The sequence below is a fragment of the Canis aureus genome, chromosome 34 (genome assembly GCF_053574225.1).
Source record: "Canis aureus isolate CA01 chromosome 34, VMU_Caureus_v.1.0, whole genome shotgun sequence".
NCBI classification, from domain to species: domain Eukaryota; kingdom Metazoa; phylum Chordata; class Mammalia; order Carnivora; family Canidae; genus Canis; species Canis aureus.
Window position 1 is genome coordinate 17,091,079 of NC_135644.1, and position 21,938 is coordinate 17,113,016.

General features: G+C 37.5%; 1 protein-coding gene across 3 annotated transcripts in view; it reads left to right on the forward strand.

Annotated features, from left to right (window-relative positions):
- The window catches only part of ABCB11 (ATP binding cassette subfamily B member 11), an 88,201-nt gene that overhangs the window by 53,457 nt on the left and 12,806 nt on the right, over positions 1-21,938 (forward strand). For all 3 annotated transcript variants that reach the window (XM_077883014.1, XM_077883015.1, XM_077883016.1), the window contains 6 exons: positions 196-397; positions 1,607-1,682; positions 5,654-5,756; positions 12,357-12,521; positions 17,877-17,981; positions 18,072-18,233. In XM_077883014.1, coding sequence (XP_077739140.1) covers positions 196-397; positions 1,607-1,682; positions 5,654-5,756; positions 12,357-12,521; positions 17,877-17,981; positions 18,072-18,233 — 813 coding nt within the window. The remainder of the gene's footprint in view (positions 1-195; positions 398-1,606; positions 1,683-5,653; positions 5,757-12,356; positions 12,522-17,876; positions 17,982-18,071; positions 18,234-21,938) is intronic.

Below are 21,938 nucleotides of genomic sequence, written 5' to 3' on the forward strand. Positions count from 1 at the left end.
CTAGCAACTGGACCAATGTATGGGGTGTTTGTGGCCTTGATAAAGTGTGCTGGTCTTTGCTAATGTCTGCAGAGCGCATTTGAGGGTTTTCCAAGGACCAAGGTTCTGACTCACTTATGGATTCTGAGACCATCCAAAGGTCAACGTCAGCTCTGTCTTGCTGTTTGGCTAACGGTGCACTGTACATTCTTGCAGATTCAGCAGGGACATACGATCATTTCGGTTGCTCATCGCCTGTCCACAGTCAGAGCTGCAGATGTCATTATTGGTTTTGAACACGGCACAGCAGTGGAAAGAGGCAGCCATGAGGAACTGTTGGAAAGGAAAGGAGTTTACTTCACTCTGGTGACTTTGCAGAGTCAAGGAGAGCCGACTGCTAATGCAGAAGGCATAAGGGGCAAGTGCCTTTCCCTTTACATTTGTACACTCTATAAAGCATTATGTTTGTTAACTCTAATAGTTTCATGGATTTCTATGCATTTTAATATACACTGTCTTATTTGTTCTCCCAAAAGTCCTTGAAGGCATCATATAGAAAGAACAGAAGCTCATGAGGTTCCATTACTTGATCAAGTCAAAGAGCTAAAACCCAGGTTTTGTGTGGAAGACAATTTTAATTTCACCTCCCTAATTCCCTGCCCCCTACTTTGCAAATAGGAGAGCCTTCCTAGAGTGTCTTGCACACAGTGGGACCTGTGTTCTTACTGACCGAGTAAATTAATCAATGACTAAAAACCGTGATGCTTATTTTCATTAAAGAGAGATACTTCAGTCCCTAGTGCTTCCTTTTTTTTTTTAAGTCTGAATTTTCAGATTTAGTAACTTATCCCAACCTACATTAATCAACCACTCCAAGGGATCCCTGGGTGGCGCAGCGGTTTGGCGCCTGCCTTTGGCCCAGGGCGCGATCCTGGAGACCCGGGATCGAATCCCACGTCGGGCTCCCGGTGCATGGAGCCTGCTTCTCCCTCTGCCTGTGTCTCTGCCTCTCTCTCTCTCTCTGTGACTATCATAAATAAATAAAAATAAAAAAAAAATTAAAAAAAAAATCAACCACTCCAAGCTTTCTCTACCATATCATATCTCGATTTCTAAACTCCAATGGGTAAAACTACTGCATATATTTAATACATGTGATTTATTCTGAAAAGTTTTTTTTTATTTGGTGAATCTACCATAGAAATGTTCTCCAGTGGGCTTCCCTTGAGTTTTTTATGATTCATGCTATCAGATATCTATTTGTTGGAGATAACACCTAGGGTATCACACAGTTCAAGAGAGTCAATCCTACTGAGTATTTTTAAGTTTGTTTGTTTGTTTAAGTAATCTCTCTGCTCAGTGTAGGACTGGAACTCATGACCCTGAGACCAAGAGTTGTGTGTTCTTTGGAATGAGCCAGCCAGGAACTTCCTACTGAGTATTTTGAAATTTTTTTGTTAGAAGGTGTTGGATAGGTGCTAAGTTTTACTTGTCACAATGAAGTTAATAAAATGTTTTAGCACCAGATATAGTAATGATAGGCCAGGCAAGCACAGTAAGTAGTTTTACTTTGACATGGTTCTCCTTATTGTATATACTAAGGAATTGTTGATGTCGTATTAAATAGGAGAAGAAGAAACTGATGGGGTCTCACTTGACAATGAACAGACCTTTTGCAGAGGGAGCTACCAGTCTAGTTTAAGGTAAGCTGAAGCCATCGGACAGATTTTAAGGTTTTTAAATATTCTTAGGAGCCCTCTGCACCTATGATCCTCAGACAATATCTCAGTCAGCGGAGCCTTGAGCGTAGTCATGTCATATGAACATGCAAATGAGTCCTTGGTTGCTAGGTTGACATTTCTGTCTCCAATTCATGGGGATTTTTTTGCTTAACTTTGACTTCTTTTTTTTTTTTTTTTTTTTTTTTTTAACTTTGACTTCTTATCTTACTGTGGGTAGGGTCATGATAGAGGTGCTTTACAATCAAAATGTTGTCCATTGAACTGAGAAAGGGTATTTAAAAAATCTGTTTGGTCTTGTCCACTATATCTAACCATGTATAAAGCACTGTTGTACATGGAGGTCAAGTTCATGACTTTAAGTACATTCTTTCACCTACTGAGCTACAATTGAATTACAAATATTCCCGCTTCCAGAGTGACCCAACGGAATTCAAATCATTTCTTAACTAGATAAAATAAAAAATGTATTTTTTTAGCATTTGAAAAGAATTTCCTTAAACCCCAGCTATTTATTTATTTTTAATAAATAATGAATGAATGAATATTGGATGAATATAGGGGTATTGATCTTCAAACATATTTTTGGAATATGCTATTAGCAAGACTGTAAGTTTTAGTCTTTTGTCTTGACTTAAAAGTTTCAGTAAAGTAGTTCTTTTAATGTTAAAAGTCACATATTAAGAAGAATTCTGCCCAAAATCTTTGTTTTTATTCATGAAAGATTTTTTTCCCCCTAAGTTAGGAGGCTGTTCGTAAACAATGGGTGACAGCAGATTTCCTTACTGTTGCCTTTACCATTTCTAGAATATTTAATTCAAGGCTGTACTCTGAGCAAAGGCTCAGTTATAAGACTTGCTTTTTCAAGGGAGTTTATTGCTTATTGAAAACTGGTTTAAAGAGGCCTAAAATAAAACATGTAGGTAACAGCTCCAAGTAATTCAAACACAGATTTATTTTTAATATTTAAAGAATCACATGTGGAAAGAGGAAATGATGTATTTCATGGCCATGTCAACAAGAGAATAAATATTTTCTTAACTTTTCAATTGAACACGATTCTACTTGTTCTAAGTAGTTTACTTCCAGTTTATTGTTAGGACCAAATAACCATTTTTAATATAAACATTTCCTATTTGGCTATTAGTTCTCAAAAATTCTACATTTTGGTGAGTAGGTTGAGAAATCCAGACATACAATCTACACCCAGAAAGTAGCTATTAACCTCCTGCAGAGAAAGATTTTTAAGTTTGAGTAAGAAAGTCTGTTAAAAATATCTCATTGTGTATGCTGACAGATTTTTTTTTGCTAAAAGATGACTACATGAAATGTTAATTTGTATCTTATTTCCTTGGCTTTGGTCTTTCTGACAGCTCAGTTTTTCTTTAGTAATATATTTTAGATTCGAGAACAATTTAATGGATAAGAGTAACTAATTTCCTGAATAATAATGTTTAGAAAGAGAGAGAGAGACAAAGTGGGAGAGATATTTAGCCCCCAAATTAGCTGTTTTTATTTGTGGCAATAAGTGGTAGGCAGCTTCTGAGAAAGGGACTGGCCAACTTTTTCAATTTCTAAAAAGGCCTGCAATAGAACTTTAACCCTGGTGTTTAGGGTGGACCAGAGGGAGCCGGCAGGTAGGCCCATGATTTCGGTGGGACAGCCTATGCTAGACAGGTGGAGTGGCCTGCAAAATAGGGAACGAGAGAGAGACTTAAGAAATACAAGATTAAGCTAGTAGAAATCAGAAGGAACAAGGATATATGTTTTGCCATGCTCAAAACTGGGAGGATGTCAACCATATTTCCTTTTCCGCATACTCTACCATGGTTTCCAGTGCTCTGGGCTTCTCTGTAGGCCCATGACCTTGCATCTCAGCCCTACCATGCACTCCACTCTGTCCAGTTGACACATGCCTGTTCCTCATGCATTTTGAAGAAGACTGCTTGACCAGTTAAGTAACCCAAAGAAGTGACTCTATTACTGAAGAGTCTCAGACCAGGTAGGAGGGAGTTGGGGTGTCCCAGAGAGCAGTTTGGTAGGAGGGAGGCAGGGTGAGGAGTGGTTTCAGGTCTGACCATAATGAGATTTGGCAAGAGTGTGAATGTGCAAGGTCAGGAAGAGGTTAGACTTGAGATACATGCCCCTGTTGAACCTGGGTGACTAAGAGGGTGGCAGTGCCACTAACAGGACCTGGGAACAGAATGATGAAGGTGGTGTGTTAGAGCCTTCTCAAGAAGGCCAGATGAGCGTGTATAATAGGCAAGCACCACCTGATGTTTGTCTTCATCTACCTTCACCTGGATACAAATGAGGGAGAGAGATCATGGATGGGTCTCTCTTTCCACTTTCTTACTTTAGATTAGGTGCTTTGATAATGTACACACCCTCCTCTCAAGTCTTCAGCATTGCACCTATCCCTTAAGACTCCATTTGCAGGGCAGCCCTGGTGGCGCAGTAGTTTGGCACCACCTGCAGCCCAGGGTGTGATCCTGGAGATCGAGTCCCATGTCAGGCTCTATCCAGGGAGCCTGCTTCTCCCTCCGCCTGTGTCTCTGCCTCTCTCTCTCTCTGTGTGTCTCTCATGAATAAATAAATAAAATCTTTTTTTAAAAAAGAGACTCCACTTACAGATGACCGAAAACTTAACTCAACCGGCTCTCACTTTTAAAGGGAGAGAATCAGCTTACCTAACTAAGCTGTCCAAGGATGGCTTGGCTTCAGGCAAGGCTGGAGCTTCATCCAGGTGTCTAACATACATGCAGTTTCTCTTCCTTTCTCAGCTCTGCTTTTCCCCCCTTTCATTTTGCTTCATTTCTCAGGCTTCTTTCCTTAAAGATCTTGACATTATTCATTAGGTCTTGACATAATAATGCTGCCTCCTTTGATGTTTAACCTAGAGGCGAGTAGGAGTCTCCTTCTCAGAAATCTCAGGAAAGAAACCAAAACCAACTGAACCAATCTCTTCTTCTATCTGCGCTGTACTAAGTATATGGACTAAGGAACCATGTTCTCTCCTGTCTCCATGCTTCTATCTATACTGTTCTCTCCACCAGAAATGCTTTTCTTGCAAAAACCCAAGTCCTACCGTAGCCACCTCTTCCAAGACCCTTTCATGGAAACACCTGCCATGTATTTTTTTTCCTTTAAATTTTCATACTTTCTATTCAAACCTGCTTTACAGCAATTGCTGCGTTCTTTCTTCCATCAGAGTGGGGTACATGTTTTGCTCTTCTGTAAGATTTGAAACCCCTTGAGGGAAGAGGCTGATTGACCAGTCTCTGTAATCCCACAGCACCAGGCGTTGGTCTGCATGTCGTACATGTCCAACAAGCCTCTGTTAAATGAATGAATGAATGAACACATCACATAAATTTTATTTCAATAAGGTATTTGTTAACTATGTAAATTTTAAGGGCAGTACATAGCCTAAAGAAAATCTCACCAGGGACCCTATTTTCTTCCTACTAGCTTATTTATATCCAGGTGACCTTGCACTACAGTCAACATCAGGTATAACTAGAGAGAAACAGGTATCAAGATTACAACCTATAACCAAAAGGGAGGTAAAGGCAGTGGGCCATTGCTATGATAGCAATTAATATACCATATGGATATGGAATGGATTTGAATCTTGGACTTTTTTTTTTTTTGTAGACTGGTAGGACAGCTTTCTTCTCCTTCTCTCCCTCCCTCCTTGAACACATTCTGAATCAGAGGGTTAGCTTGGGGCCCAGAGTATCCAATTTAATTAGCAATGCCACAAGAATAGTTCTGTGGAACCTAACCAGGAAGCTCCCTTACCTGGTTACTATGTGACCTACCAACCATTTCTGTTTATTGGACACTTGTGACGTTAGCTGAAACACCAGTTAAGTCCTGTTCCAACCTGCCCATAATCTACAGACTCTTTCATTCTTTCTGTTTATTTGCAGAGCTTCACTCCGACAACGCTCCAAGTCTCAGCTTTCTTACCTGGCACATGAACCTCCACTAGCTGTTGTAGATCATAAGTCTACTTATGAAGAAGACAGAAAGGTCAGGCACCAGTCGCTCTTGGGGATTGGAGGCAGTCTTTCCTGGGGACTACTGTATGACATTTAAACCTGAGAAAATGAGTCTGCAAGGCATCGAGTAATGTTAATTAAGTCAGATTAAATGGGAGAACCCATGAGGACCTGATGAAAACTCTAAATTCTACAAAATATGTTAAAAGAAATGCAGATTAGTTAATAACGTTAAGAACATCTAGTAACTGAAACTGGACTATAATGGTTAATCAGTAGTTTTTAGGTGAACCATTGAACAGACACAGGCAAATAATATGTACTTAGGTTATTTGATCATGTGTGTATAATTTTAAAAGCTTTTAAGAAAACAATTTCTTGAAAACAATTTCTCTCAAATTTTTAAATCTCCTCCTTAAATTATAATAACCTTGGCAAGTGTTTATTCAACAAAGGTATCTGAAAAAGTTAGCTCTTATGCAAGTTATCACAATTTTTGAAAGGATAGAAACAAATTAAGTTTTATGGACAGTTGTTTACTTCACATAGTTTTACCATAATTTTTTAAAGATACATCTAAAATAACACTATTCATGTTAATATAATTCAAAAACTACAGAAACGAAAGTGATAGGAGAGGAATCAACAGATACAGCAATATTTCTTCTTCCTAAGGAGGCAGGTCCTCAAAGCTGTTGTGTACACTCTACTTCCCCTAAGATGCCCCTCCTCAAAGCCTTTCTTAAAGTCTGCACTTCATTCTTCAGCCCAAGAGTGTCACTTTTAGTCCCCCACTACTCTTCATTTGAAACTTTTCATGACAGCTTTCTTATTGAGTCTCATTTGGGGTCATGTTGTCTTATTCTCTTACTAAATAATAAGCTTCTTAAAGTTAGTGACTATATATTATTTATGTTTGTATCACCTCGGGCACTTAAGTAAGTGCCCTATACCTATTAGGATATTGGGAGATTTTAAAAGAGGATGAAAAATTGAATTTCCACAATTAGATAAAGCCCAAATCACAAGATTTATCAAAGCAACTCAGTCAGAGGATATCTCAATTATGAGCACATCCATTAGGCACGATGACATTTTAAACTGTCCTTAAAATTTTTTTAATGAGAATCCTTTTGGAAGTAATTATAAACCTTTGTTCACAGTGACAAATGTGGAATAAAGTACATCCTCCTTATGATCTTGTGACTATGACAGAAGGATTATTAAGGCTCTCTCTTGGTTCTAGTACATTAGGAATGAATAAATGTCTCCATATTCAATACAGTTGGTTTAAATAAATTTCACGGAGAAACACTTTTTCTCAGGAGCAGCAGGATGAATCACAGAGAGAGGAAACATTTAGCAAGCATGATTGCTTACTGCATCTTGCCATTAAGGATTCAACTCTTCTTCTAGACCTAGAGATAGATACTTAATTTACGTACATGGTGCTGCCACTAATAATGACAAGATGCCTCCTATAAGGAGTCTGGTAAAGCTCCAAGGGACAAAGAACCACATTGAAATTTCAAATGTAACAGTGCCAATCATATTTGACTTTTGCCTTTTTTATGTTTTTTTTTCTAGTTTCTGTAACTATTTGGCAACAAAAGCAAGAGAAAAAAGAAAGAAAGAAAGAAAGAAAGAAAGAAAGAAAGAAAGAAAGAAAGAAAGAAAGAAAAAGAAAGAAGAAAGAAAAAGGAAGGAAGGAAGGAAGGAAGGAAGGAAGGAAGGAAGGAAGGAAGGGAAGGAAGGAAAAGAAAATCTGATTCTGCTGTTGCTGTTGAAACTGGCAGGTAGCCCAGCACAGCAGCAGAGATCAGATTCCTGGAGATCTGGAAATCAGATTCCCACAGGGTTCTCATGATGCTGAGGAAACTCAGAAGGGAACTGTTTAAGATGAAAACTAAATCAAACATAAAGAGTAGTTTTAGAGAAATAAAAATGCTTCATATGATAGTCTACTTATCTAAAGTCTTGTAAATTAGAATGGAGTAATTAAACCCGATTGAATGTAAACCAGTGTAATGTTTAAAAGATACCATTTTATATTCTCTCTCCAGTTAAGAGAGAAAAAGGAAGAGAGGGAAAAAATAACAGGGAAGCCGGTGTGATCTTGCTCAAACTCCAAGAAAATAAGATCTTATGCTTATATTAATGCTGCTCATTTGTATGGTAACAATATGAGAGTTTTAAATTTTTATTTATTTTTAAAAAGATTTTATTTGACAGAGGGAGAGAGTGTGAGCAAGCACAAGCAGGGGGAGCAGAGGGAGAGGGAGAAGTAGGCTCCCTGTTGAGCAGGGAGCCAGACATGGGGCTTGATCCCAGGGCCCCAGGATCATGACATGAGCCAAAGGCAGCTTGTTAACTGACTGAGCAACACAGGTGCTCTGATATTAGAGTTTTTAAGATTTAAATTAATAACTTTTTTATTTAAAAAAATTTTTTAAGATTTTATTTATTTATTTGAGGAGGGGGAAGGGGCAGAGGGAGAAGGAGAGAGAATCCTCAAGCAGACTCCGTACTGAGCACAGAGCCCAATGTCGGGTTTTATCCTAGGACCCTGAGATCATGACCTGAGCCAAAATCAAGAGTTGAATGCTCAAATGACTGAGCCACCCACGTGCCCCAACTCATTTTCTAAACAAACAAACAAACAAACAAACAAACAAAAACAGTGGAATTAGGGTCGATACCATTTAATTTATGAAATTTCTAATCCCAAGTAATATTTTAAAGCACTTTAAATATATGGGATATTCTAATCCCAAGTAGATTTTAAAGCATTTTAAAAGTTAACTGAATTCCACAAGCCTAAACACTGGCAAAATCCTTTCTTTTTCTCATTCTATGGAGGAGTTCTAACCACAATCTGTTATTTGGGAAGTGTTCTTCTACTGCAATGCAAAAAGTTTACTTATGTAAAGGAATTATCTCCACCTTGTGGTCTCTCAGAATTTTGACTGAGCATATAGAAGAGATGGTTGCATGAGAAGCTTGTCCTTCCATATGCTAAGTGGGGTTACTGGAATCCCAGGTCTCCTAGTTATCTGGGAACAGAACTAAGACTGCAGTTTCTTTCTTCCCACTCCCCAGGCTGTGCTTTGGGCTTCCAGAAGTGGAATCAGATCTTAATTATAAGGCTGATAAAATTCAGTGGAAGATGAGGGGAAACCTGTCAGTCTCTGGTATCAAGACCTCTCTCTCAGGGAAACTAACAAAGTAGAATCTATAGGAATTCAAGTCCAGGTCAAAGGTTTGCAACCCATCATTTCATCACAGCTGACTTAGAAGATAGGGTTTGAGCATTGCTTACCAGGACAGAAACAGGATCCTTACAAATGACTTTCAGTATGTGACCATTTGGAGAACATCTGCCCCTTTGTCATAGTTACCATTTATTATCATCAAATCTTTTTTTTTTTTAAGTTTTTTTTTATTTTTATTTATTTATGATAGTCACACAGAGAGAGAGAGAGGCAGAGACATAGGCAGAGGGAGAAGCAGCCTCCATGCACTGGGAGCCTGACGTGGGATTCGATCCCGGGTCTCCAGGATCGCGCCCTGGGCCAAAGGCAAGCACCACCCAGGGATCCCTATTATCATCAAATCTTAATGTCATTATCGAGGCAGGAGACGCTTATGGATTAGCACGCAGAAACCGATGCAACAAAGTATAGAAAGCAGGACATAAGATTCAAGTAGGAAGTTCTATGAAGGAAACTGAGGAAAGCCCAGTGTCTACCACTGAATCACATTCTTAGTAGAGAGCTCAGTATTTTTTTAAAATAAATGTTTTGTTGCATGTATGCACCATGGGCATAAAAATTTCACTTATTCTTTCATCCAATAAATATTGATTGTACATCTATTGTGTGCCAGGTATTGTGTTATGGATGCAAAGATGAACAAGAACCACCGTCCCCTCCCTGCACAAGGGTTCCTAGCAGGATACTTCTTTACTTGTGCACATGTGCAAGGTGCCACTTGACATTGCTATGATAAAGGCAGGAACTCTACAATAAGGGAACACATCAACTTTTATAATTTCTCCTCTCTCTGTGAGTTACTGGTTTGCCACAAATACAGGGAAGATGAATAAATCATCTTTAGCCTTTTTTAGATGACTAAATTTGTCTTCAGCTTTGCAAAAATCAAAGGAAAAAATCTTCTATACATTATGGCTTTATAGTTTGTTTTCTTCTTCTACTCTTCTTCTTTTTTAAAAAAATTCTCCTACAATTTTTTTAAACTATATCATATAAGTCAATCAGAAGTCAATTACTCAGGGACAGATTTTCTAGTTTTTGCATCATTCAGGCTTGATGGTGCACCTTTTTGGGGGTCAGGGGATAGTTTCCCTTAAAGTCAAACATCTAGTGAAAGGGGACAAGAGAAAATTATTCATATCAATTACATTTGCCTCTTGTTAGTTTATCTTGGAATGATAATTACTAGGGGAAAAAAATCACTTCACATTGTTTTTAAATGTCTCAGGTATTGTTATTTAGGGCTAGGGAAACCTTCAAGAATCAGAAGGCCAGGGAAATTTCTGTCATGTCAAGGTTGTGAGTGGGCTGTTTCGTGGAGCAGTGGTTCTGGGAAATGTTGGAGTTTACTGTGTCTGGATGGTACAGCACAGCTGACATTTTCCAAATTCATAACCATGGATTCATGATTATGAATTTCAGCTCCAGAAAGAGTCTTGGAGATTACATACTCTTGGGAATCTCACAGACTGGGCTTTATTACTAGAATTACCTGAGGAGGAGGGGTGCCTGACAGGCTCTATCGGGTAAGCATCTGCCTTCGGCTCCGGTCATGAACTCCGGGTCCTGGGATCGAGCCCCATGTAATTTTATAACTCTTGGCCAGTGTAGTAACCAGAATATATCATTTGCACTGGTTCCCAGCCCAACCCCCATATTTAAAGAGGGCCAGATGATACCAGCAAATGAAGGGGATGTGTTACAGGAGAGGAATTCTGATATGGAGGAGCTTGAGTCTTTTATAATTGGCAGTAAACACATCTGCTCTTTTCTTGGGATGAAGATCTCATCTCTCTCCTCCAGGGCTATTTGCTATGCAAACATCCTTGAAAAAATAGTCTGAATAAATGTAGTCGATGCCACTGCATAAGATGTACAGAAACACAAGAGACCCACAGAGAGTTGTCTTCCCCAACTTAGTCCAACTATCTCATTTGGAGGATGAGGTAACTGAGCCCCAGAGAGCTAAATTGCTTGGCAATGTATTCCACAGGTGGCTACATTGGGCTCATCCAAGAACCCTGTTCTTTCTATGCTTGTTCTACTCATGCTTGCCTAGGCACCCCACTTCCTTCCTGGAATTGATTTCCTAGAGTTAGTAAGTTGTCAGAGGCGAAATTATTGAACAGAAGGATTTGCTGCATGAATGTATAGTGACAAGTGCAAATGTTGAGGGCAGGCCAAGAGAGAATTTGAAATGGAAGAAATAAGAAATCCAACACCAGCCAAGCTGCCTTCCTCCACCCTATTTGGCTTGCAATGATAATGACATAACATGACCCAAGACTTTCTTTAAACTGAATTAGTAATGTGGTCTTTGACTTTGGAAGCAAAGAGAAATTATTTGAATTTTCTTGCTGTTGTCTGTTCCTGACATTCTACTACCTAAAGGTTAAATTGCTATGCATTCATGCAAGAGAGCACTAATTAAATAGATTTGTAGTTAATTTGTTATAATATTTTTAGTATATTTTAATAGAAAAAGTAAAAAATGCAAAAATCTATATAAGCCACCTAAAATCCTTTCCTAAGTGAAGTCAGTAATAAATTTAACAAACGATTGAACAATCAGTTTTAAAGATCAAGCATGAATAATATCTGTAGTGAGGAAAAATGATAGTGAACATGATAAGATTCTGAGTACAATATTTGCCTTCAAGAGGAAAATAATTTGTTACTTCAGACACTTCAAGGACAACTAAAGAGATCAAAATAGGGAAATATCAAAATACTTTTCACTTCTTGCAAAGAATATGTAGAGCATAGAAGCCCCAAATGGATTACCATTTACTTCTGGGCACTAATTAAGGAAAATTTTATAGAAAGCAAGTAAATGATAAATGTTGACACCATTTAAAACATTTTGATGATTACTGTGCCTTGTTTCAGATACACTGACCTGCCTCGGAGCTTCAGTCAATTACTAGACTATAGAACTTTGCCATTTATGAGGGATATACCTTGAAAGTGTTACAAGTCCTCAAATATGTGAATACTACCATAGCACAAAAAACTTTTTTAAATTGGAGGGGTTACTTTTTTCAGAGATCCAACATATTTATTACTCCCTCAGAGTTAACATATATCTAATTGTGAAATGAAAACCAAATGCTCACCTTTAGATGAGTGCTCATCTAGTGTGTCCCTTCCAAGTCACAGCATGGTCTCAAACAATTCAAATCCATTTCTTACAAAACAATTATCACTACATCTCAGAGACCTTTGAGGTCACTCATAACCAGTCAAACCATGACTTTTGAATCTGTGAATACCAAAGAATCTGCTGTATCATTAAAGAACATGTGCAAAAATGTCTGAGTATACCCCAGGATGACTAGTATAACCCTTCTCCCCTCAAGGACAAGGACATTCCTGTGGAAGAAGAAATTGAACCTGCCCCCGTTAGGAGGATTCTGAAATTCAATGCTCCAGAGTGGCCCTACATGCTGTTTGGGGCCGTGGGTGCTGCTGTCAATGGGTCGGTCACACCGCTTTATGCCTTTTTATTCAGCCAGATTCTTGGGGTAAGCAAACAACTGGATTAGCTTTATTCTTCTCATATTTTTTTGTTTTTCTATCAGTGGATATTGTCATTTTTTATAGGTTGGCTCTGTATTTTAATGGATTTAGCTTTCTTTTCCTCATCTTTAAAGGATTCAAAGTGCCCAGAATCTCCATTACACAGAAGGTAAGAAAATGAAGCTGAGTGATCTCAGTTGGGCTGGCAGGGCACGTCTCTAGTCATCGTGTCTGTAAAAAGCTGTACTGTGGCTGCAAATTTAGTGTAAGGAGAGGGCAATTTCCATATATGCAAACAAAATCATAATGCAAAGCAGGTGTGTTGAATAATACAAAAGGAATTTAGGGCGTTTTGATCTTTTAAACATTTTTTATTTAAATTCAATTAATTAACATATAACACATTATTAGTTTCAGAGGTAGAGGTCAGTAATTCACCAGTCTTATGTAACACGCAGTGTTCATTATATCACGTGCCCTTCTTAATGCCCATCACCCAGTTACTCCATCCCTCCACCTCCCTCCCCTCTCTAGCAACCCTCAGTTTGTTTCCTATGATCAAGAGTCTCTTATGGTTTATCTCCCTTTCTGATTTTGTCTTGTTTTATTTTTCCTCCCTTCCCCTATGATCCTCTTGGGCCGTTTTGATGTTGCTGAAACAGCTGAGGTGCGAAGTTTGGCTTATATAAGCAGGTGCAAGTGCACGTTGTAGAATTGTCTGCTCTGCTGATTGCACCATTGAAACAGCAAAGTAGAGAAAGAAACAGGAAAAGGAAGAGAGAAGTAAAATAAGACATGGATAAAGGATAATAGCTTATTTCAATTTTTCACTTCCTAGGAGTTTTGATATTCTCCATCTGGCTTCACTGCTACAATAAAAAATAATAACTACAAGCATTAATTGACACTATCTAAGCACTTTATTTATAATAGTTCACTAAATTTTCCTAGTAACCACCCGAGGTAGGTATTCTTATTGTTCCCATTTTACAAAAAAGCGAACCAAGTTATACAGAACTTAGGTAGCAAATGATAGATCTGGGATTCAAATCCAGTGTGACTGGAGAGCCAGGTTCTAATAAGACTCTCATTGCAAAATTCGTTATCAAAGTTCTGCCAAGTTCTTTAGTTGAAATTTACCTCCACACCCAAATCCCATGAGATCAACAGGGAGGCAAATCTAGAATCTAGATAACTTTATTAATTTGTTTATGGTGAAACAGGCATCAGGCAGTAGGGCCAACACTAGAACCCAGCTTTTCCCAAGCCTAGGCTAAAGGATTTGCCAGCACACCACACCGTCAGGGCTTACTAAGAGTCCTGTGTTTTAGTTTCCCTCTACTTCTCGTTCTTTTGTGGCCTCTCTGGAAGAGGTCCTGACCAGGGAAATGTCCCCACAAGCATGATTCATACAGAAAGACTGTTACAGTCTACAAACAAAATCAAGTCAAACGTGTAGGGAGGGCCTCAGCCACCGCTTAATTTCCATACTACCCCCTTGTGGTAAGTGAGGAAATCAGGTTAAGTTCAGATTGGAAATTGGAAACAGGGCCCTTCAACTCTGGTAAATTGAATTTCTGGTTGTGTGAAACCCTTTAAGATGACAATCTTTTAAATAATTAAAATAATTAAAAGTAATAATTAAAGTAATTAAAATATGCTAAATATTTTAGGATGTTTTATTTAAATTCAATCCAAACATTCAATTCAAGAACATTCAAGAAATGTTCTTTTATTCACTCAACAGATATTTGTTGATTACCTCCCATAGACACTGTGCTAGAGACTGGGGATTGCATTCAGTCATGTCTTCTCTAATAGAGTTTCCAGTCTCTGAGAAAGACAGATATTAGACATAATATCTCATAATTCAACAAATATTTGTTAATCACTTATTATTTGTCAGACATCATTGCTGGGATTGAGGATAGAGTAAGGAATAAGAAAGCCCTCCCTGCTCTCATAAAGCTGACATTCGATTAGGAAAAGGCTCTGGAAATGCATCCCACTGAGCAGTGATGAGACGTAGAAGGCGTGGTGGATAGGGTTGAATTTTGTAAAGACCCAACTGTGCCCTAGATCTTTGCTTTTGAAAGAAATCTGGGATACCAGTTTTTTTGCTGATCACCACTTTCTTATAAAAACACAGAAAAGAATATACTAACTCAGCTTTACCAAACCCTGTACATGAGCTGCTATGTAAAGAGTGCTGGATTCCCAACCAGGAAGTCTTTTCTTTCTTTCTTTCTTTCTTTCTTTCTTTCTTTCTTTCTTTCTTTCTTTCTTTCTTTCTTTCTTTCTTTCTTTCTTTCTTTCTTTCTTTTTCTTTTCCTGAATCTAACTCTTCTGGATAGTTAGTAAGTACTATACGCCCTAGGATCACACCATGCCATTTCTCCAGGCCTTGGATTCCTCAACTATAAAAGGAAGGATTGACAAAAAATGGTTTCTAAGATACCTTCCAGCTCTGTTAGTCTATGAAATGGCCAAGTCAGAAAAAAAGTGATGATTCAGTCAAAACCCCTGCTCTCCTAGAGCACCCACCAGTTGTTCATAGTGAGACTAGTCTCTGTGATTGTTCTGGTCACAACCAGGAATCCTAGGAAAAACTGAGCTTGAGCAACTAGACTTTTCACTTGAGGGCTGCAGTACCAGAGTAATAGGATCTAGTTGGTGAAGTCCAAAGTCTGCTCATGGTTAATGGTCTCACAGGGTTGTATTTGCTAAGCAAATGATGCTAAAAGAAGTACTATTTTCCCTCTCTGATAAAGAAGATCATTTCTGTTAGTCTCTTAGCATAATTATCAAATATTCATCAGTAGATTCATGATACCTTCATCTCACAGGGTATAATCATGAGTCAGATAATAGTTTACAGTTGCGCTATTTTCATCCTGACATACCTAAAGGGCATGATACTCACATTTGGTGTATTGAGACCACAGTTTGGAACATTGGCCCAGAAAATGATTGGACACTATTAGGAGCCTGGTTGCTAATCTAGTGAAGCATCAGTACATACATAAAACATAATTTATCTGATTCACTTTCCATGGCTCTATTTCACTTAGAAAGTGTACAAGTGTCCCAAACACAGCAATGTGGATGTAGCATGCTGGGGAAATCATAATCTTTGGAGCCAGCCAGCCCTGGATCTGTAGTAGGTCTCTGTTCTGTATTCTCTGGGTGCATTTGAACAAGTGGCTTTTCCTTGATGAAGTCTTAGTTTCCTCATCTGTAATACAGGGTAAGAAAATCTACCTCACTGGGATGTTTTAAGAAGCCCAATTTAAGGAAATCTTCATTTAAGTTAAAGTAGGTTAAGCAACATATTTGGCATCTGGTAAATAGCAATAGTTTAGTGAATGTTTCTTTTCTCCTTAAACAGACTTACCATTACAAAAATAGCAGCGATGTATCGTAGAGGAACCTATGGATGGGTAGCTTCTGGGGTTGCATTTCAACAAGAATATATAAAGAATAGAATTTTGTGAATAAAAAGGTTATGGATAGACAGATGCACAGTCTTGAACTGGGCAGTTGTGTGGATTTAACATTAGCCAAATACTTTAACACTGAGAAGATGAGTAATGCCAAGAGCCAAAAAAGCCTGCCAAGAAGAAAACCACTGGAATCACAAAAATAGACATTTCCTTGTCTAATGATAACCACTAGCTAAACAAACTGGGAATTGTGGCGTCACAGTTTGGGGCTTGGGGGATTTGTATAGTGATTTTTAAAACCAAACTGAAACAGGTCTTTAAATCCCTAAACTTGTAAACTCTGTAAAGTAAACATATGAGTTATTCTATGGTGGGAAGAATGACTGTAGAATCTTCTGAACCCACTTCCACCTGTATTAAGAAGCATGAAGACCCTGGAAACTGTCCTTAAAACAGTAAATCTTATTAATCTAGAACCCCTCCCTCCATTTTGGAATTTGTGATTTTTGAATAGGTTATTTTGCTTTACAAAAAAGGGTTTGTTAACAGAGTAGTATACATTGTTTGCAAGATGTATGTGGCAGGCACTAAATAAATATTTATTGAATAAATGGTTTCTTTTGAGCATCTGCTTGTTAGCATTGTTCTAGTTACTTAAATTAATTTAGAATAATAAATAAGGCTGTCTAATGCATACTTTTTATGGAACTCAGAGTTCCCTCACTTAGCCCAAGTTAAGAAGTTTTGTTGTACCTGAAATCTATTTCATTATAGGGTAATGTCATTAGAATATGCAGCTGTTCTTCCCCTTGTCTTATTGCAACAGCTGAGTCCCCAATCGGTTACTGAGCATACATCTGCAAGTTCAGAATATGCTTATAAAGTATAGTTTACTTCTCATTGTAGACTCAAAAACCCCATTCACAACTTCCATAGTTTTCCTGGGGGGGCGAGGGCATGTTTTCAACTTCTTCTGATTTAGAAACAACCTCAGTCTCAGGTGGATGGAAAGTGTTTTTTCTCCTAAGGCAATTCCAGTTAATGCCTTGATAGCTAGTTACTTTTTTAATGATGCTATTATTCATCAATATGAATATATATATATATACACATATATAATTATATAATTCATATTATATATATATATATATATCTCCCCGGTGGCTCAGCGGTTTAGCGCCGCCTTCGGCCCAGGGTGTGATCCTGAAGACCCAGGATTGAGTCCCACGTTGGGCTCCCTGCAGGGAGCCTGCTTCTCCCTCTGCCTGTGTCTCTGCCTCTGTGTGTGTGTGTGTGTGTGTGTGTGTGTGTATGTGTTTCTCATGAACAAATAAATAAAATCTTTAAAAAAATAAATAAAATAAAATAAAATAAAATAAAATAAAATAAAATAAAAAAGTAAAGTAAAATAACAGGGTACCTGAGTGGGAAGATCATCTTTATTGCTTCTATTTTTTGAGGACATAAGTCATGATAATACTCATCTTCGTTCCTTTCTTCCCTCCCTCCTTCCTTCCTTCCTTCCTTCCTTCCTTCCTTCCTTCCTTCCTTCCATCTTTCCTTCCCTTTTTCTTTGCCTTATTACATAAAGGATTGGAGACATTTAATCATATTTCTCATCTGTATCAATGAAAAGCTGACACAATTGCCTACATCACATTAAAAAACAAGATGAAAATTCTGCAAATGGTTGCTATTGGTTTTCCTTTGCCAACCTTCCTTTCCCACAGGGAATTAAAGTACACATATTCATGGCTAACTTTGGTTAAATTTCTAGTATGTTTTCTTAACCCAGTGCTTAAGAAAATGTTCTTTTAAATATATCTTAAAATTTGAAATTTCTTTTACATATATTCTGGGTTTTTTTGCTATTGTTTATAATAACAAAGTAATATCTTTGCTTACAATCTTGCAAAGACTTTTTCGCTTCCTGATAAAGAAGAACAAAGGTCACAGATCAATGGTGTGTGCCTGCTGTTTGTAGCAGTGGGCTGTGTATCCCTTTGCACTCAGTTTCTGCAGGTAAGGAATTTTATTTTTTAGCAAGTGATTTCACAATTATTTCCTCTCTTTTCGTGTTAAAATATCACTAAAGGCTCCTTTATGTTTCAGGGATATGCTTTTGCTAAATCTGGAGAACTCCTCACAAAAAGGCTGCGTAAATATGGTTTCAGAGCAATGTTAGGGCAAGACATTGGCTGGTTCGATGACCTCAGAAATAGCCCCGGGGCATTAACAACAAGGCTTGCTACGGATGCCTCCCAAGTTCAAGGGGTAAGCTATGGGGGGAAGTCAGGGGGTGTTTTTAATGGAGGAAACATTCTTTCCTTTGAGCATTCTGGTAATCACCTGTATGCTTCCCATGAAATAGGAACTCACGGGATTCAGATGTCCCAGAGCCACATTTCCCACCATTTCCAATGCTGACAAACAGCAGTGTCTTCCAGGCAATGTCCAGAATCGGTGCCATAAGTCCAAATCTGTCAGGGTTTCAGATTTACTGGAAGTCTAGCAAACTGAGAGCTTTTCTGAGACTTCATTCTCAGATCCTTTTCAGGCCCAGAGACTCAGATTCTACAAGACTTCATAGCACCCCCTAGAGGGTGGAAGCAAAGCCTCCTTACACAGGTGCTCAGCTTGCAGGCAGTCTCAGGAAAAGAGAAGATCTTCTGGGTTGCCTCTGTAAAAGCCAGTCAGGAAACTGAAGAAAAGAAGTAAATGATTGCCATCTAGAATCCCGAGGCATTCGGAGAGACAAAGCTGTGGTTTCTGAACCTCAGGACCTGTAGCCTTGTTGAGGTGACTCATTCTTGTGTCACCTGAACAATGATGAGGCAATGCTTTTAGAAAACCAGGGGTTTGTATTAAAGTGAAGAGAGTTGACTGTGTTGCCTAGCACCTCTACGCACTTTCTGTGGGAATAAAAGAGAGAGAGAGAGGAAGGAAGGAAGGAAGGAAGGAAGGAAGGAAGGAAGGAAGGAAGGAAGGAAGGAAGGAAGGAAGGAAGGAGAAAACCACAATCTGTGAGGTTCTTGGAAGAACTCCACCCCAGACTGAAAAACTGAGTGCCATTTGTCTTGACTCCTAGCCAGTTCAGCCAAAAATATGGACAGTGGTATGGGAGACTTTCAGAGGAACATGGGATCCTCTTCCTCAGAGCTTTTTTCTAAGTATACATGTGTTTCTCACAGACCTTGGGTCACACTCTACATGTTGTTTTGCAATCTTTCTGTTTTCCCCCCACAACAATCTGACATAAGCATATTTTGGTTATTATATATTCTTCTAGAGTAGATTTTTGATGGTTGTATAATTCATCATTTTAATGCATCATCATTAAAGAATTCCTTATTTAAATGTTCTTTCTGTTTTTCCCCTTATAAGCAACTTATATCATTTTACATCAAGCTTGGCACATCCCTGATTGTTTTTTTTTTTTTTCTTGTTCTCAAAATATAATTACTGGATCAGAATGTATAATCATTTCAAAGGGTTTTAATGTGTGTTGTCTCACTGCTTGAAGAAGTTTGTAGCAATTTCCTTTTTACTGTCTGAGTATTCTAGTGTCCAATTTACTTGACTCGAGCTTAGGTTAAATAAATAAGCTATCACCTTATTTCTTCTATTTTTGCATCCTTCAATCTGCAAGGGCTTTTCAAAGTTATTCACTCTCACTTGAATTCAGAGAGTAGCATCTATTCATCTTACAAGAATTTTTACTTATCCTTAAAAAAAGTTTCTAAGAGTTTCAGTAATATTTTCATTAACCTTTTTTTTTTTTAAATAACATTGCTTACTCAGGTCAAATTTATTTTAATAGTAAAGTAAGGTAGAAATCTGGCTTTTTTTCCTCCAAGCTGGATAGAAAATATTCCCCCACCAAACTTTAATGTAGATTTCATTTTCCAGCTATTTGAAATCCTCCTGCCCATTGTGAATACCAATTTACCACAGATGCTTGGAGCTATGGGGATTCTCTATTCTCTTTCATTGTCAGCTTGATTTATTCTGTGCTGGGACCTTACTCTTTTAGTTATGTAACTTTATAAATTTTTATTATCTGGTAAGGTAGATCCTTGCACAATAATTTTTCCTTTTCAAAATTCTTTTATTTATTCCTAGACATTAATTATTCTAATGTACTTTAAAATCATCTTGACTTCTTTGAAAATTTTATTTTGATTCCAACTGAATACATCCATGCAGCGACACCCCCCCCCCATCTCCCCCTACCATACACACGAGGATTGCCATTGTGGGGATACCCAAAGTCCCCTCTTGAGAAACATACAAACAAGAATCTTTAGTTTTTAGCAAGATATATAGGACATAATATGCCATATACTATGTAGAGTATATATAATACACAGATATATTAATGTATCACTCTATCTCATCCATTTTTTCTTATGTAGTTTTTCACTATTTTGAATGAATATTCTAGATTGAGATTTCAACTACTAGTTTTTGTATATTTATCTTATGGATATCCATTTTTTCAAGTTTTCTTATTAACTAATTATTTAAAAATTTAATAGAGTCTTTGGGTTTTCTAGGTATATAATCCAATTATATTCAAAGAAAGATAATTATATCTCTTTTTTCTTTTTCAATACTTATACAACATCAGGTATGCAAATTCTCTACTAAAATTCATATGAGTAAGTTCTCTCCTATTTTCTGACAATGTGCTTCCAAGGGTATTTTTATATTGATCAAAACATTAATAAAATTCCCTGGAAACTACCTAAATATTCACCAGTAAGAAAATAGTTGAGTGAATACATCCATTCTAAGGAAAATTAGGAAGCTACTTTAAAGGTATTAATGTCATGATCTGGAGGGATGGTTGTTACACTGAAAAAAACGAAGTTCAAAGTAAAATCTAGTCTGATCCCTTTTTCGTGAAAATGTTTATAGTTACATATGTATATATATTTTATGTATCTTAAGCCATATTACTTTTTAAATTTTCTAAATTTGGTTGAATAAAATGTAAAAGAAAACAAAATAATGACATCCCGAAGAACTATGCAGCTATTTTCCAAATTCTCTAATGCCTGACTGTCCTTGTCAACTAGAAATTCTTTTATTCCTTTTAACTGTGGTAAAATATACAAAACATAAAATTTACCATTTTAACTATTTAAGTGTACAAGTCAGTGGCATTAAGTCTATTCACATTGTTAGGCAACCATCATGGCACTCTCCATATCTAGAACTTTTTATCATCCTAAATAGAAGCTCTGTACCCATTAAATACTAATTCTCCTCCCTGCCCCCATAAGCCTTGATAACCACCATTCCACGTTGGCTCTAAGAATTTGACTATTCCAGGAATCTCATATAAGCAGAATCATACAATATTTGTCCTTTCATGACTGGTATATTTCACTTGGCTTAATGTCCTCCAGGTTTATCCATGTTGTAGCATGTGTCAGAATTTCATTTCTTTTTTAAGGCTTTAATAATATAACATTGTTTGTAGAGACCACATTTTGTTTATTCATTCATCCATCAGTGGGCACTTGGGCTGCTTGTACCTTTTGGCTGTTGTGGGTAATGCAGCTATAAATATAGGTACACAAACAAATTCCTTTTTAAATTTTTATTTAAATTCAATTTGTCAACATATAATATAACATCCAGAGCTCCTCTCATCATGTGCCCTCCCTAATGCACGTCATCCAGTTACCCTATCCCCCTTATAAATAAATTCTTAATTTAGCTTTTCATTTCTATCTTTGAGGAAGTTATTACCAATACAGGAATTTGGGGGACCACAGGGTTCATATTCCATCTGAGTCTTCAACACAGTATAACGGTGCAAATTATTCTTGCATAGCAGTTCCTTAGTACCTGTAGTTACTTAATAACTTACCTGTGGTTGTTTTGCATTCTTTATCTTTTAAATAATGCTAAAGTCTCTACAATACTTACAAAAATCCCGCAGTTGTACCCATGCAAGTCTTTTCTACA